The 12,482-nt window shown below is 48.6% G+C and overlaps 1 protein-coding gene and 1 long non-coding RNA gene across 2 annotated transcripts; both read left to right on the top strand.

The window, feature by feature from the left end:
• On the top strand, positions 1–1,003 carry LOC143478257 (uncharacterized). The gene is made up of 3 exons (XR_013121720.1): positions 1–122; positions 655–791; positions 921–1,003. It is a non-coding gene; the product is annotated as an uncharacterized LOC143478257 (long non-coding RNA).
• Positions 1,004–1,005: 2 nt separating this feature from the next.
• mknk2a (MAPK interacting serine/threonine kinase 2a) lies at positions 1,006–12,373 on the top strand (the record flags this gene model as incomplete). The annotated part of the gene is made up of 12 exons (XM_076977229.1): positions 1,006–1,009; positions 1,249–1,350; positions 1,617–1,714; positions 3,993–4,072; positions 4,189–4,262; positions 4,568–4,672; positions 5,022–5,077; positions 5,254–5,349; positions 8,258–8,452; positions 9,233–9,397; positions 9,651–9,694; positions 9,957–12,373. Coding segments are annotated over 12 exons (1,326 nt in total), but the record flags the coding sequence as incomplete, so codon positions are not given.
• Positions 12,374–12,482: the final 109 nt, after the last annotated feature.

The following is a 12,482-nucleotide window of genomic DNA, read 5'->3' as shown; positions in this document are numbered from 1 at the left end:
GGGAGAGATGTTATATATTGTACGAGGCTGCAGCAGCGACAACAACAGTAACGTTGGTTTAGTAACGCGGTGGATGAGACCACTGACCCGCTACAGCCGCACCTGCACGGCCCGGTAACGGGGTAAGACTTCACCGTTCTCAGGTGTTCAGCAAATTGGCAGTTGTTGCAACTTTTTAATAACTGGAAATCTCATATAGCTTGGAAATGTTAGCTAGGTGGATGATCTTAGGGTCGTGCAGTTAACGTGGAGTCCAGCCGCTCTGCTGTAGTTGGGACTAACGCATTTATTAAAAAACCATTTTGCCTATCGTTCACGAGATATTGTAACGTCGCAGAAATGGTTGGTAATGTTGCAAAACATCACGTGGGAGTGTTACAGCTTGAAATAATGTTTACATTTTTTTGTAAGGTTTTAAACTGCTTTGCACGGTAAAATTGCAATTTCACCAGAATTCACAATGAATAGCATTTTTGTCCTCCCATAAACAAGCTGGGGACACACTCTCGTCGGCTAAAAATGTACAATTATCTATGCAATTGTCTTTCTGTGGTTAGAGCATTATATAAATGGCATTCGTCGTATATTACAGGATTTGTGAGGGATTAGCTGGAGTCTGAACTCGAGTGTGAACTTCTCTGAATCTTTGTGCAGGACTTTTATTTTGACGGGGCACCTTGGTGACTCACCGCTGAATCTGAGCTACTGGTCAAGCAGCCGAGCAGCAACACTAATTTAATATGGTGCAAAACAAAATAACAGAACTCATGCGATTCCACAACGCCCTTAAGGTTGGTTATTTTAGTTTTAATTTTACATTTCTCAGCAGAATTTACAGAATCAAAATATCTATTTGGCAAGTACCAGATGTATAAAATATAGGAATATAGGAAATATCATGTTGTGTTCACCTCTTTCAGAGTGAAGACCGGTGTGAGATGGATAAATTCAAAAGGGAGTCCTATCAGCAGATATCATCATTTGATTTAAATTGCCCACCCAAGACCTGGTGAGATTGTGTTGTTATTGCTGGAGTTGTGTGTCAAACATTAGCCTGTACTTTTATGACTCCTGTTGTGCCAGTCTCCACCAGACACCCTAAAGTAGCCTTTCCCTTATCGTTGTGTTGGGGGCAAAGTTCAGAGTTCATCAGCCCAGTAGACTTGGCACTCTCTACTTTGTGACTGTGGATGTTTTTGCATCTTCTGCTTGTGTGGCTCAGACCCCTTTCTCTCCTGCTGTGTTAAGACGTGCCTTCCAGTCAGCCCATAGACATCCCGAACGCCAAGAGGAGGAACAAGAAGAAGAAAAGGTGCCGAGGCACGGACAGCTTCACCGGACGCTTCGAAGGCACGACGTCTCCCTTTTAATTTGCTTGTGGTTGTGCTCGCAGGATTGGGGTTAGGGTCACGAGACGACCAGTCTGGTCAGGGAGTTTCAACATGTACTGGGAAAAGATTGATTATGTTGTTAATGAGTTTGAAAGTTTATCTAAACAAAATGCACTTGAATTATTGGAGTAATTTGAGTGATGCTGTTCTATCTGTTGGCTGTTGGGGAGATCTGTGTGCCTGATGTAAACCAAACATCCTAAAAAAACCTTCTGATGTTTTCAGATGTTTACAGGATACACGATGAGATTCTTGGAGAAGGAGCGTACGCAGTTGTGCAAGCATGCACCAATCTGCTCACTGGCAGGGAATATGCAGTTAAGGTGAGCTCCATCTGTTCACGTGTGTGCTGTAGCTTTTCCAGCTCCCGCTGTGGAGCGTTTTCCCTTAGCTTCTTGGAGAAGGGCCTGGTCATGTTGGTGCATTTCATAACTCCTCATTGGCAATTGTACAGTCATGTTACTCTGAACTTGGATTATAACATTAATCCAGAGGCCTCCTGTTGCACTCCTGTGACCATTTCCTCAAAAGTCAAGTGAGTTTAGTAGGTTAGGACCCTTGCTGCATTAATTTCTGTTAGCGTTGGATAGGGAGTTGAGTTTCTTTGGCTACTCTTGGCTACTCTACTCTTGTTGATTGCATAATTCTGGGTGGGCTCTGATGAAGGAATGTGCGACTGTTATAATTACACACATTACAGCATTTGCTGGTTGGTTTAATTAAGATGGCTTGATTGTGTTTTCTGTTCTGTTGTAGTCGGTTTTGTTATCCCCACTCTTCAATAGTCTACTCTGCCGAGCTTCATCTTCATCTGGTGTCTGGGAGCAAATGTTTAATAACTCCTTCCCAAAAGGGGCATAGAGTTGAAAACTGCTGCTCAATGTTCTTGAAGCTGAAGTGGTGGTGGGGGGCCCGGGGGGGGTAGTAGAGTGTTTGGTTAAGGATTGAGGGTGGTGGGGGGCCGGGGGGGGGTAGTAGAGTGTTTGGTTAAGGATTGAGGGTGGTGGGGGCCGGGGGGGGTAGTAGAGTGTTTGGTTAAGGATTGAGGGTGGTGGGGGGCCGGGGGGTAGTAGAGTGTTTGGTTAAGGATTGAGGGTGGTGGGGGCCGGGGGGTAGTAGTGTTTGGTTAAGCATTGAGGGTGGTGGGGGCCGGGGGGGTAGTAGAGTGTTTGGTTAAGGATTGAGGGTGGTGGGGGCCGGGGGGTAGTAGAGTGTTTGGTTAAGGATTGAGGGTGGTGGGGGCCCGGGGGGGTAGTAGAGTGTTTGGTTAAGCATTGAGGGTGGTGGGGGGCCGGGGGGTAGTAGAGTGTTTGGTTAAGCATTGAGGGTGGTGGGGGCCGGGGGGTAGTAGAGTGTTTGGTTAAGGATTGAGGGGTGGTGGGGGCCGGGGGGTAGTAGAGTGTTTGGTTAAGGATTGAGGGTGGTGGGGGCCCGGGGGGTAGTAGAGTGTTTGGTTAAGGATTGAGGGTGGTGGGGGCCCGGGGGGTAGTAGAGTGTTTGGTTAAGGATTGAGGGTGGTGGGGGGCCGGGGGGTAGTAGAGTGTTTGGTTAAGGATTGAGGGTGGTGGGGGCCGGGGGGTAGTAGAGTGTTTGGTTAAGCATTGAGGGTGGTGGGGGCCCGGGGGGTAGTAGAGTGTTTGGTTAAGCATTGAGGGTGGTGGGGGCCGGGGGGTAGTAGAGTGTTTGGTTAAGCATTGAGGGTGGTGGGGGCCGGGGGGGTAGTAGAGTGTTTGGTTAAGGATTGAGCTCTTTGTGTTTAATGGCCCTTAACAGCCTTAAAAACTGCAATGTTTCATTTTTGAATGATTTGAGCGAAGTGCTGACCCTGTAATGGGATATGCAAATGCCTGTTTTATAACGGCTCATTTGTGCTCTAGGTACCTCCTGTCCTTCAGGTTCTCCTTCTGTATCTCACCCATGTTCTAGCTGGCCTCCACTGCCATTAGCCAGGAGAAACGTATCTTGTCTAAGTGGATAAGGCAGGTTCGTAGGAAGCTGTGCACCTCTGGGCTCCCCCACCGGGTGAATAGACAGGAAGCCCGTGACATGATTCGTATGACCAGGATGAGCTCCGTGAGACTGGATCTGCGCGTGGTCCCCGCTGCGTTAATTGTGCAGTACACAGTGTTTGACGTGCTGGCTGACACAGACTTTGTGTTTATGTGGGTGTGTGGTGACTTGCTGACTCTGTGGTCTGTCCACTTGGGTTATGGGTGACTGGGTACTGTCTGAGTGCCTGAACCTCCACGCTCGTGTTGTGTGGGCAGGCCACAATGAGAGGGTGGCTGTACATTTGTCTCTTACTGTCTGTGTCTCCCTCACGCACAGAACTATGGGCAATGTAGTTCTACTGTGTTGGGCTAGTCTGAGAACCATGGCCCTGGTGGTGGAGTTCAATATAACTCAAATTATAATTATAAAAAGTATAGAAGGAAACCTGGAGCTTAATGGCCCTTTCAAATGAGAAAATGTGCTTGTTTTTACTATGAAGCTGTTTTTGAAACCCTTTCTGACCATGATAATGGAAGCAGTATGTTCTGACCTTGAACGGAGGAACGTGGCGATTTAAATTTTCCCGTTTGTTTGTGGTCTGTTTTCCAGATCATAGAGAAGAGGCCGGGACACAGCCGTAGCCGCGTGTTTAGAGAAGTGGAGATGCTCTATCAGTGTCAAGGCCATAGGTACGGCAGCCCTGCATGGCCAAATGAGGCAGTGGTCACCTGACAGGATTACTGGCTTAATTTAATCTCCGCAACCGGCTATAAAGTATGACAGACCAACTTCTCCTTTCACGTAGAAATATCCTGGAGCTGGTAGAGTTCTTCGAAGAAGACGAGAAATTCTACTTGGTCTTTGAGAAATTGAGAGGAGGTTAGTCTGTCTTCATTTCATTTTAGCCGACAGCTGAAAGTTCTTCTGTAATAGTTCTCGTTTCAGGTCTCATAAAAATTTACCACAAATATTGCTGGAGTAGATTTTTGTTTACCCTTCAGTTTAACCTGAACTGCACACTGTTTCGACTGAACATGTGCAATCATGGCGTGACATTCTTGAGTCAGAATCATCAAACTGGTTTGCGTTGTCTTAAAATACAGCCCGTTCTGTAAATGAATTGTGTTGCATCAGCTCATCCTTTTATACTTTAATTTTCATGCGCTATATGTTCTCTGTGGCAGGTTCTGTGTTGACACACATTCACAGGAGACAGCACTTCAGCGAACAGGAAGCCAGCATTGTGGTACAGGACATCGCAAGTGCTCTGGACTTCCTACACAGCAAAGGTTGACCACCCCTGTCCTGTTTCACACCAGAGGCCTCGTCCCAATTCACCCCCTCCCACTTGAACAACCTGAGATCACTTACAGGAATGGTGTACAATCTACTCATTCAAATCATACACATGTTGAAAGAATCAAGTAAATAATGAAATGGACATATTTAAGACTTCTACACATGGTTCTTTGAAAGAGAATATGACTCATCTGTATGAAAGGATGTTTGAAGTGGAGGTGGCATGTTGAAGGGCGGAGGATGAATTGGGACGGGACCCGTGTGAACAGGTTCTTCTAGCCTGTAACAATGTGGGATTTGTTGCCTATTGTAATGGAGACCCATCTCGTTGCAATCTAGGAATGGCGCATCGCGACCTTAAGCCTGAAAACATTCTCTGTGAGCACAGTGACCGGGTGAGTGTGTGGGTGTGGTGCCCACCGAGGCATAGATGCTGTCTACATTACCCACCACGCTCAAATTGGCTCAAATAACATTTTCATCAGTCAGTGAAATATGTGCACTGACCTTTTTCTGAAATTAAAGCAGATTGATTTATTGACGCTGAAGGTTCTCTTGTGTGTCTGTCCAGATTTCTCCAGTGAAGATCTGCGACTTTGACCTGGGCAGCGGGATCAAACTGAACGATGATAGCTCTCCCATCTCCACTCCTGGTCTCCTGACTCCGGTGAGGGCTGCGTGGAGAGACCCATGGTCTGCGTGCTCCTTCTGGGTGTTGCTGTTCGCTTGAGGTGCCACTGAAGCAAAGCCAGTCAATCCTCATGGTCATTCCTTATTAATATACACTCGTGAATAAAGAAATCTAGTTTCTCCAGAACACAGTGCTACATTTGATGTGAGATAACGGCAACAATACAGATACAGCAAATTTACGCCGTACAAGCTATGCCACTATATACTTCAACAATCATTAGATCCAGGACTTAGACTAGACCCTGGGCTCTAAGTAAAAGTTGATGGAATGTAGACAGAAGCAGCTGCTCCTCAAGGAACCTCCCAGAGTGTCCCGTCTCGGTCCTATCTGTGGTGAGATCAGGGAGACATTAGTGTCTGTCAGGGTTTATGGTTGATTTACAGCTCTGTTGCTGTGAAATGCTGCAGACACACGGATGAGGGTTGAACCCTCACTAATGAGTAGCCAGCGTGTTTTTGTGCAGCCTTTTTTGGTGGGGAAGGATCTTTGTTGTTGATTATCTTGTTGACCTGTTAGTAAATGTTTAAAGTGGATTGAGTTGGATAATGGAGTCTGCAAACGTTCATGCCATAAACCCTTCTGTCCTGTGATTGAAGTGCTCCTGGATCTGCAGTTATATCCCTTTCATTAGAACGTTAGTCATTGAGACTCCGCTAGGAACCACCACCCGCACCGACCACATCTTGGCTTTTAATTTCTCCTCTGTGCTCCAAGTACATGGGCGATCTTCACATTCGTTACGTAACGTAGACGCTAGGAAAGTCCCTGCTCTGCCAGCCATCCAGGAGGCAGCCGCAGGGCGAGACACCCATTTCAGCCGGTAGTAGCCGTGACCTTTTACAGGATGCAAGGATTCAAGATGTGTTTCATATGCACCATTAGCGCCTTCGTACAAGGTACAACACTTGCAGATGAGCTACAGGTGACGTTGGTCTGCAGGTCAGGTCTGGGCTCTTGGTGTCGTGGCTCTTGGCGCGTGTTTCATGGTGCGGTCCACTTGTTCTGCTTACTGCAGCATTTTGCATTTAAAATACCAAAATACTTGCTGAACACTAATGATTGACTAGTTGGGACTGGAAAAAGCTAAATGCTAGCCGTGTTGGATTTAGCCAGATCTGTTTAGCTTGTCTGTTCAGATCCATTCAGAGTCCCTTGTTCAGTTGTCCACCTAAAGGAACGGTTTGGCTTTTGGGTTTCCATCCAGAACGTGCGTGCCGGTCATTGTTTGTGTCTGCTGGTCAGGGGTGGTGTGATCCAGTTTCCATAATTAGCAGCTGCTTTCTTTAGCAGTGCATTCCTAGTGCTGACATCTGTCTCTGTCACCCTCTGACCCTGTCACCCTCTGACCCTGGGGGGGGGGGGGGGGGGGGGGCTTGCACTTTAGCGGTCACCACACCTTCTTGGCGCCGCTCACATCTTTGAACCCAATCTGGAGGAACGCTCTGGATACTCTGCCAGTTCAGTGCGTGTTCTCCTGGGCTACTTGGTGGAGGCTGCTTGTGTTGAGAAGCTCTGCACCTGTTGGCCCAATCTGTGCGGCACCGAGCAGCCCCAAGGCCAGCTGGAGGTGCGCTGGTGTCTCATGGAGAACTCATTCCACCCAGCCCACTGCTGGATTGGACTGGGTGGGTACTGGGAGGGTACTGGGTGGGTACTGGGAGGGTACTGGTTGTTTGTGCGCTCACTGGCCTGCTGAACTGAACGGCCTCCTGCCCCTCTGCCCCCATTGCCTAGTTTGTCCATTTAAGCATTAACACTCTCATCCAAAAAGGACGAATACGTGCGTGTTCGTGTTACGCAACCCGCTGTGTCAGGACCGTGGCTTGTTTATCTCCTCGGTGAGGCTCAAGTTCCCCCCCCACCCCTCCCCAGTCCGGCCGTCTTTTGGCCCAATCTCCTCATGACTCGCGTAGGGGTCGGACCAGCCTGGACGGGAACAGATCTTTTGGCTGTTGGAGAGTGAACCGGATCCGAGCACCCAGCGTAGTTGGCAGTAAAGGTGCTAGTGCTGTTGGACGGGGTGTGTGGGGCGTAGTGGGGCACAGAGGTGCTGATTGGCTGAATAATAAATATTCAGAAAACCTGCAGAGTAGGTTAGATCTTTGCCAAGTACTACAGCTTCTGGGTTTTTTTTGGCTTCCGAGCAGGTTCAGAGCACGAGTGTCCCGCTTAAAACACGCTGTGCCGAAACGCGAGCGCCGTCATCACGATACCCTGCCACCTGGCCCGAGTGGCGGATCGGATCTCGAGTGCGTGTTTATCTTGGATGTAAACAAATGTGCCACGTTCTACAGGCACGTTTTATCTAGACAGAACAGATAACCAAAGTTCTACGCAGGATCAGTGAACACTGCTCTGTTGGACTTCTTTGTCTTGTGAGAACTTGCAAAGGGTTGGATATCCATAATGGTACATTTTTAATAGACATAACGAGACTATAAATCCTAAACTCTGTTATTCAGGTGTACCCCCCCCCCCCCCCCCCCCCCCCCCCCCCAAAAAAAAATATATATATATATATATATATATATATTTTATATATAAAAATAACCTGAACATAATCTGTGATCAGTTTGATAGTTGTTTTCAAGTGTTTAATTTAGGTCAATTAGTCACTCTGGGGTGAGGTAGCGTGCAGGTTTAACCTCTAGTGTGGTTTTCCGTTCGCACTGGAATTCTGGTAGGAAACCTCCAACAATGGCGAACCTGATGACATGTCGAGTTCTGGGGTGAACGCTGCACGGCCCAGGCCCGTGGAGATCCACACGGTGCCCTGAGGGTTCTGATGTTCAGCACCATCACCCGTCCAGCACTGCGCTACTGTGGCACCACGGGCCGTCGGGGAGTGTTTTAACACGCTGCCCGCCTTGTGCGTCCGCAGTGCGGCTCGGCCGAGTACATGGCCCCTGAGGTGGTGGGGGCCTTCAGTGAGGAGGCCAGCATCTACGACAAGCGCTGCGACCTCTGGAGCCTGGGGGTCATCCTCTACATCCTGCTGAGCGGGTACCCGCCCTTCGTGGGCCGCTGTGGGACCGACTGCGGCTGGGACTGGGGCGAGCCGTGCTGCGCCTGTCAGGTGTGTGAACACACACACACACGTACACACACACACGTCTGTTTTTCACACACTTTAGATTAGGGCTGCACATCTCTGGTCAGTGCACAACACTCCCTGCTCTGCTCCAACATGTACAGCATCTTTTAACTTGGAAGTCGTCGGTTCATGCTGAAGTCTGGTGCCCTTGTCCTTATCCGTTTGAGTTCATGTTTATTTTGCACTTCTGGGTATCCGCATTGGTTGCTATATTTCAGCGATATTCTAGTTCAACAGTATCTTGAAATTTAACCTACTGTACTGGCTAGAATACATCCTATGAGTAGATGACGAAGCACTTTTGTAAGTCGCTCTGGATGAGGGCTTCCGCGAAATGCTGAAAGAGGAAATGTCCTGACCAGTAGCTATAGATCCTACATGTAGAACTACTCTCAGGAATTCTCAGCTCCGTGTAGCTTGTGGTATTTCCCTCAACAAGCTTCATTCAGCTTATTTAAGGGCTTAATTCCAACAACATGTTCCGTTCCTCCTCTAAGAATGGACCAGCGAACCCAACCGCACAGTCTGCCTGCAGCTCCTGGCTTCTGAACACTTGAACAGCACCTGATACTTTAAAGAAGCATCTTATTTCAGAGCAGCGACTTGAGCTTGTGCCGTTGTTTAGACACCTCCTTTAACCCCGAGAGATACTGGAGATTATAATTACCAGATTATCTACTAGCTCCACAATTAATACAGAAACCAAGTATCCAAAGAGCCTAATCGCTTTCTTTTTTGTTTGTTTTATCTTCATCCACACAGAACATGTTGTTTGATAGCATTCAGGAAGGAAAATACGAGTTCCCGGAAAAAGACTGGGCACACATCTCCCCTGCGGCCAAAGATCTGATCTCCAAGCTGTTGGTGCGAGATGCCAAGAGCCGACTGAGTGCCGCGCAGGTGCTGGAGCACCCGTGGGTGCAGGGGGTACGTGTCCGTCTGCACAGCCGTCTGCGTGTCCGTCTGCACCGCCCCGAGCTGGCTGCTCTCGCCTGGCCGCGTGTTCCAGCTCGAGGACAGGATGTTCTTCGATGGCACCATTGTTTATTTATTAGATTAACGTTGAATTAGATTGTTTGTTATTTAATAGATTAACGTTGAATTAGATTCTTTGTTATTTATTAGATTAACGTTGAATTGCTATAGTAACAAACTGCCGATCGATGGTTTTGTTCCCCAGCAGCCCGCCTCGAGTGCGGTGACGACGTCCATCCTGCACCAACGGTGAGAACGGTTGCGTATTACCAACAGCTTCTATGCTTTTTAATAGCAGAGCCTTGCAGTAGGACTTCACCTACTAATGGTAGTTTTAGTTAGCAATGGGGCACGAAGACGTGTTCACTAACCTTCACTCTGTCTGCCCCCCCCCCCCCCCCCCCTCCGATAGCTATTTCTGGTTGGCGTTTGTGCGACCTTGTGTGCGGTGCTATTACCTTGTTTCTGTCTGCCCTTCTGACTGCCCCCCCCCCCCCCCCCCCTCTCTCAGGGGCGGTACTGCCCAGGACCTGACGTTCTTCGCCGGTCAGGCGGTGGCCATGAGCCGGCAGCTGGCCGCGCAGGACGAGAGCGCCGAGCAGGAAGAGCGCGCCGGCCTGTCCCCTTCGTCGTCGTCCTCCTCCTCCTCCTCCCCACCCCTCCTCCCCGGGAGCCTGGGCTCCGTCCCTCTGCTGGTGCTCTCCGGGTCCCGTCTAGCCCAGCGGCGCCGGACAACCAGCTCGCCCCGGGGTCGCGTGTGCGCCGCCGAACTCAGGCAGCTCCTCGCCCCGCTGGTCGTCGTGGGAGACTGTGCGTGACCTCCGCACCCCGCAAACGCGCGCGCACACACACGGCCAGAGGGACCCAGATAGTTTAACTCGTACCCAGAAGACGTGAATCTCGGACTGCCTTGATGGGTCCAGTCTGGAAATGGGACAGGGAAACACACCTGCTGGGTGACCGAGTCCAGGATCTTGGAGTCTGTTAAAGACGAAAAGCTTTAGAAAAATGCTGAGAAACCAAAGGACCACGTGTGGTATTGCTTCCTCTGACTCCACCCCACGGTGAAGATTCTTTACCAGTATGTTCAGAGCAGCAGGGAGGACACGCCTTATGCATTTCTGTTGTCTTTCTGTACTCGTAGGCGTCTGCCCAGGAGCCTCTGAAACGCGTGTTTGTTCGTCCCTAGACTGGGATGCAGGCGGACCACGTTGGTCAAGTTAGCCGCTTCTGTGTGTCCTCCCCTGAAGCTGAAAGCCGTTAGCGTAGTGAATGTTTATCCACGGAAGATAAAGCAACAAACTGTACCCTGATCATTTCAGCATCTAGGTGTCTGTTTATGTGGCACAGGATGGCAGCAGATGCCCGTTTATATGTGGCACAGGATGGCAGCAGATGCCCGTTTATATGTGGCACAGGATGGCAGCAGATGCCCGTTTATATGTGGCACAGGATGGCAGCAGATGCCCTCGTCTTCGCTTGCTGCCTCTGAGAGGATCCAAACGAAAGGCGCAGGGCCACGACATTTGGAGCACAACGACCCGATTACGTCCGTGCGGCTTCTTTGGATTTCAAAGTCCAGTCTGCTGTCCAAAAGGCGGGGCTAAAAAGGTCCAGACTTCTGGTGACTAGACGCCACACCCCCGTGGACACCGGCTGGATCTTTACCGTCCTCGCCGTCTCCTGCCTGACTGAAGTCACACTCGGAATGACGTAAATGCATTTAAACACTCCATAGTGAACTACAGGTCTCGACCAGTTTAAGTCCTCATCAGCCATTTTACATGGACCTTCTCTTCTGTATCTGATGTCACCGAAGTCATTAAGCGTTCAGTGATTCAGACGCACATGCATGAATGAGCCGAGTGCTCCAGCAATAATGCACATTGACTCCCTTTTAAAATGGGCTGCAGCTTGTGCCAAGCAACGCCGTTGGCACTCTAGCAGTACGTGTGCATGTCACTGACGTTTAACTGAGGTGAACGCTGCATTAATTCAGACCTGCATGGGAGTTCACTCTGGACACCAGCACCAGGTTGCATTTGAGCGCTTTGATTACCGTTTTGAGAAAGTTGGTTTTAAAGCCAAAGCTCTTAACGTTTTATGCAGTGGACACCCATTTTGTGCCATAGTGTGTTGATTTTGTTTTTTTTTGTTTTTTTTTCCCTCCTGTCTGCACCATCTAATCTTTTATTTATTATCATGCTTAATTGATTAATCTTTTATTTGTTTTTAAATGGTTCCATTTAGTGGATGTGGGGACATGTAAGTTAAAAGGTATGTTTTTGATATTTTGCCATTGTCATCAGAGTGCAAGTACTTTTGAGCTTTTTGTTTTTTGTTTATTCATTTGCACAGTTGAGATGTCTGCATGTATCTTAACGTTTTAAACTGCTTTTACACTTCATGTTTGATGATTCTGATCCCATACACACTGAGCATCAGTAACGTGACCCAGCAGGATGCTGGCTGACTGCCCTGATGAAAATGCCACCAGCACTTGATCTTGGGGGCCCTGTAGAGCCCAAGGCACCCTGCCTATAGGGGGCGACGTCGTCACTGCACTTACTGCTGCCACACACGTTCCCTTTGTCAGACATTTGTCTTATAATAAGACTCTCTTGATTATGCATTAAATGGTGGTCCTCAGCTTTTTTGAGGAACTGCCCCGGGGGGAGTCCAAACCACAGACATGGATTTGGGGATATGGGGTGTTTGTTTATTTGGGGGGGGGGGGGGGGTGTAACCTCTTATTCTCTCTGGAGTTGAACCTGTTCATGCTCACTTTGGTTACCACACTCGTACGTTTCAGGGACCACCACCTTTTGAACTGTTGTGTTTTTCTTTTAAACCTGGTTGTTTTTTTCTTTTAAACCTGGTTGTTTTGCTTTTGAGATGTGGATCCCCAAATAAAGAGCATGAAAGATGTTTACAGTTTAGCTGCAATTATTTTCAGTAGTAAAATTTATCACTTCTAAAATTCAAGGCCACTGAGAATCAGTGCATCATTTGTCAGAGTTCACTGGGAGAACTGTGG

The sequence above is a fragment of the Brachyhypopomus gauderio genome, chromosome 16 (assembly GCF_052324685.1).
Source record: "Brachyhypopomus gauderio isolate BG-103 chromosome 16, BGAUD_0.2, whole genome shotgun sequence".
In the NCBI taxonomy this organism is placed as follows: Eukaryota; Metazoa; Chordata; class Actinopteri; order Gymnotiformes; family Hypopomidae; genus Brachyhypopomus; species Brachyhypopomus gauderio.
Note: the sequence above shows the minus strand (reverse complement) of the source record. Positions and strands in the feature narration are given on the sequence as shown.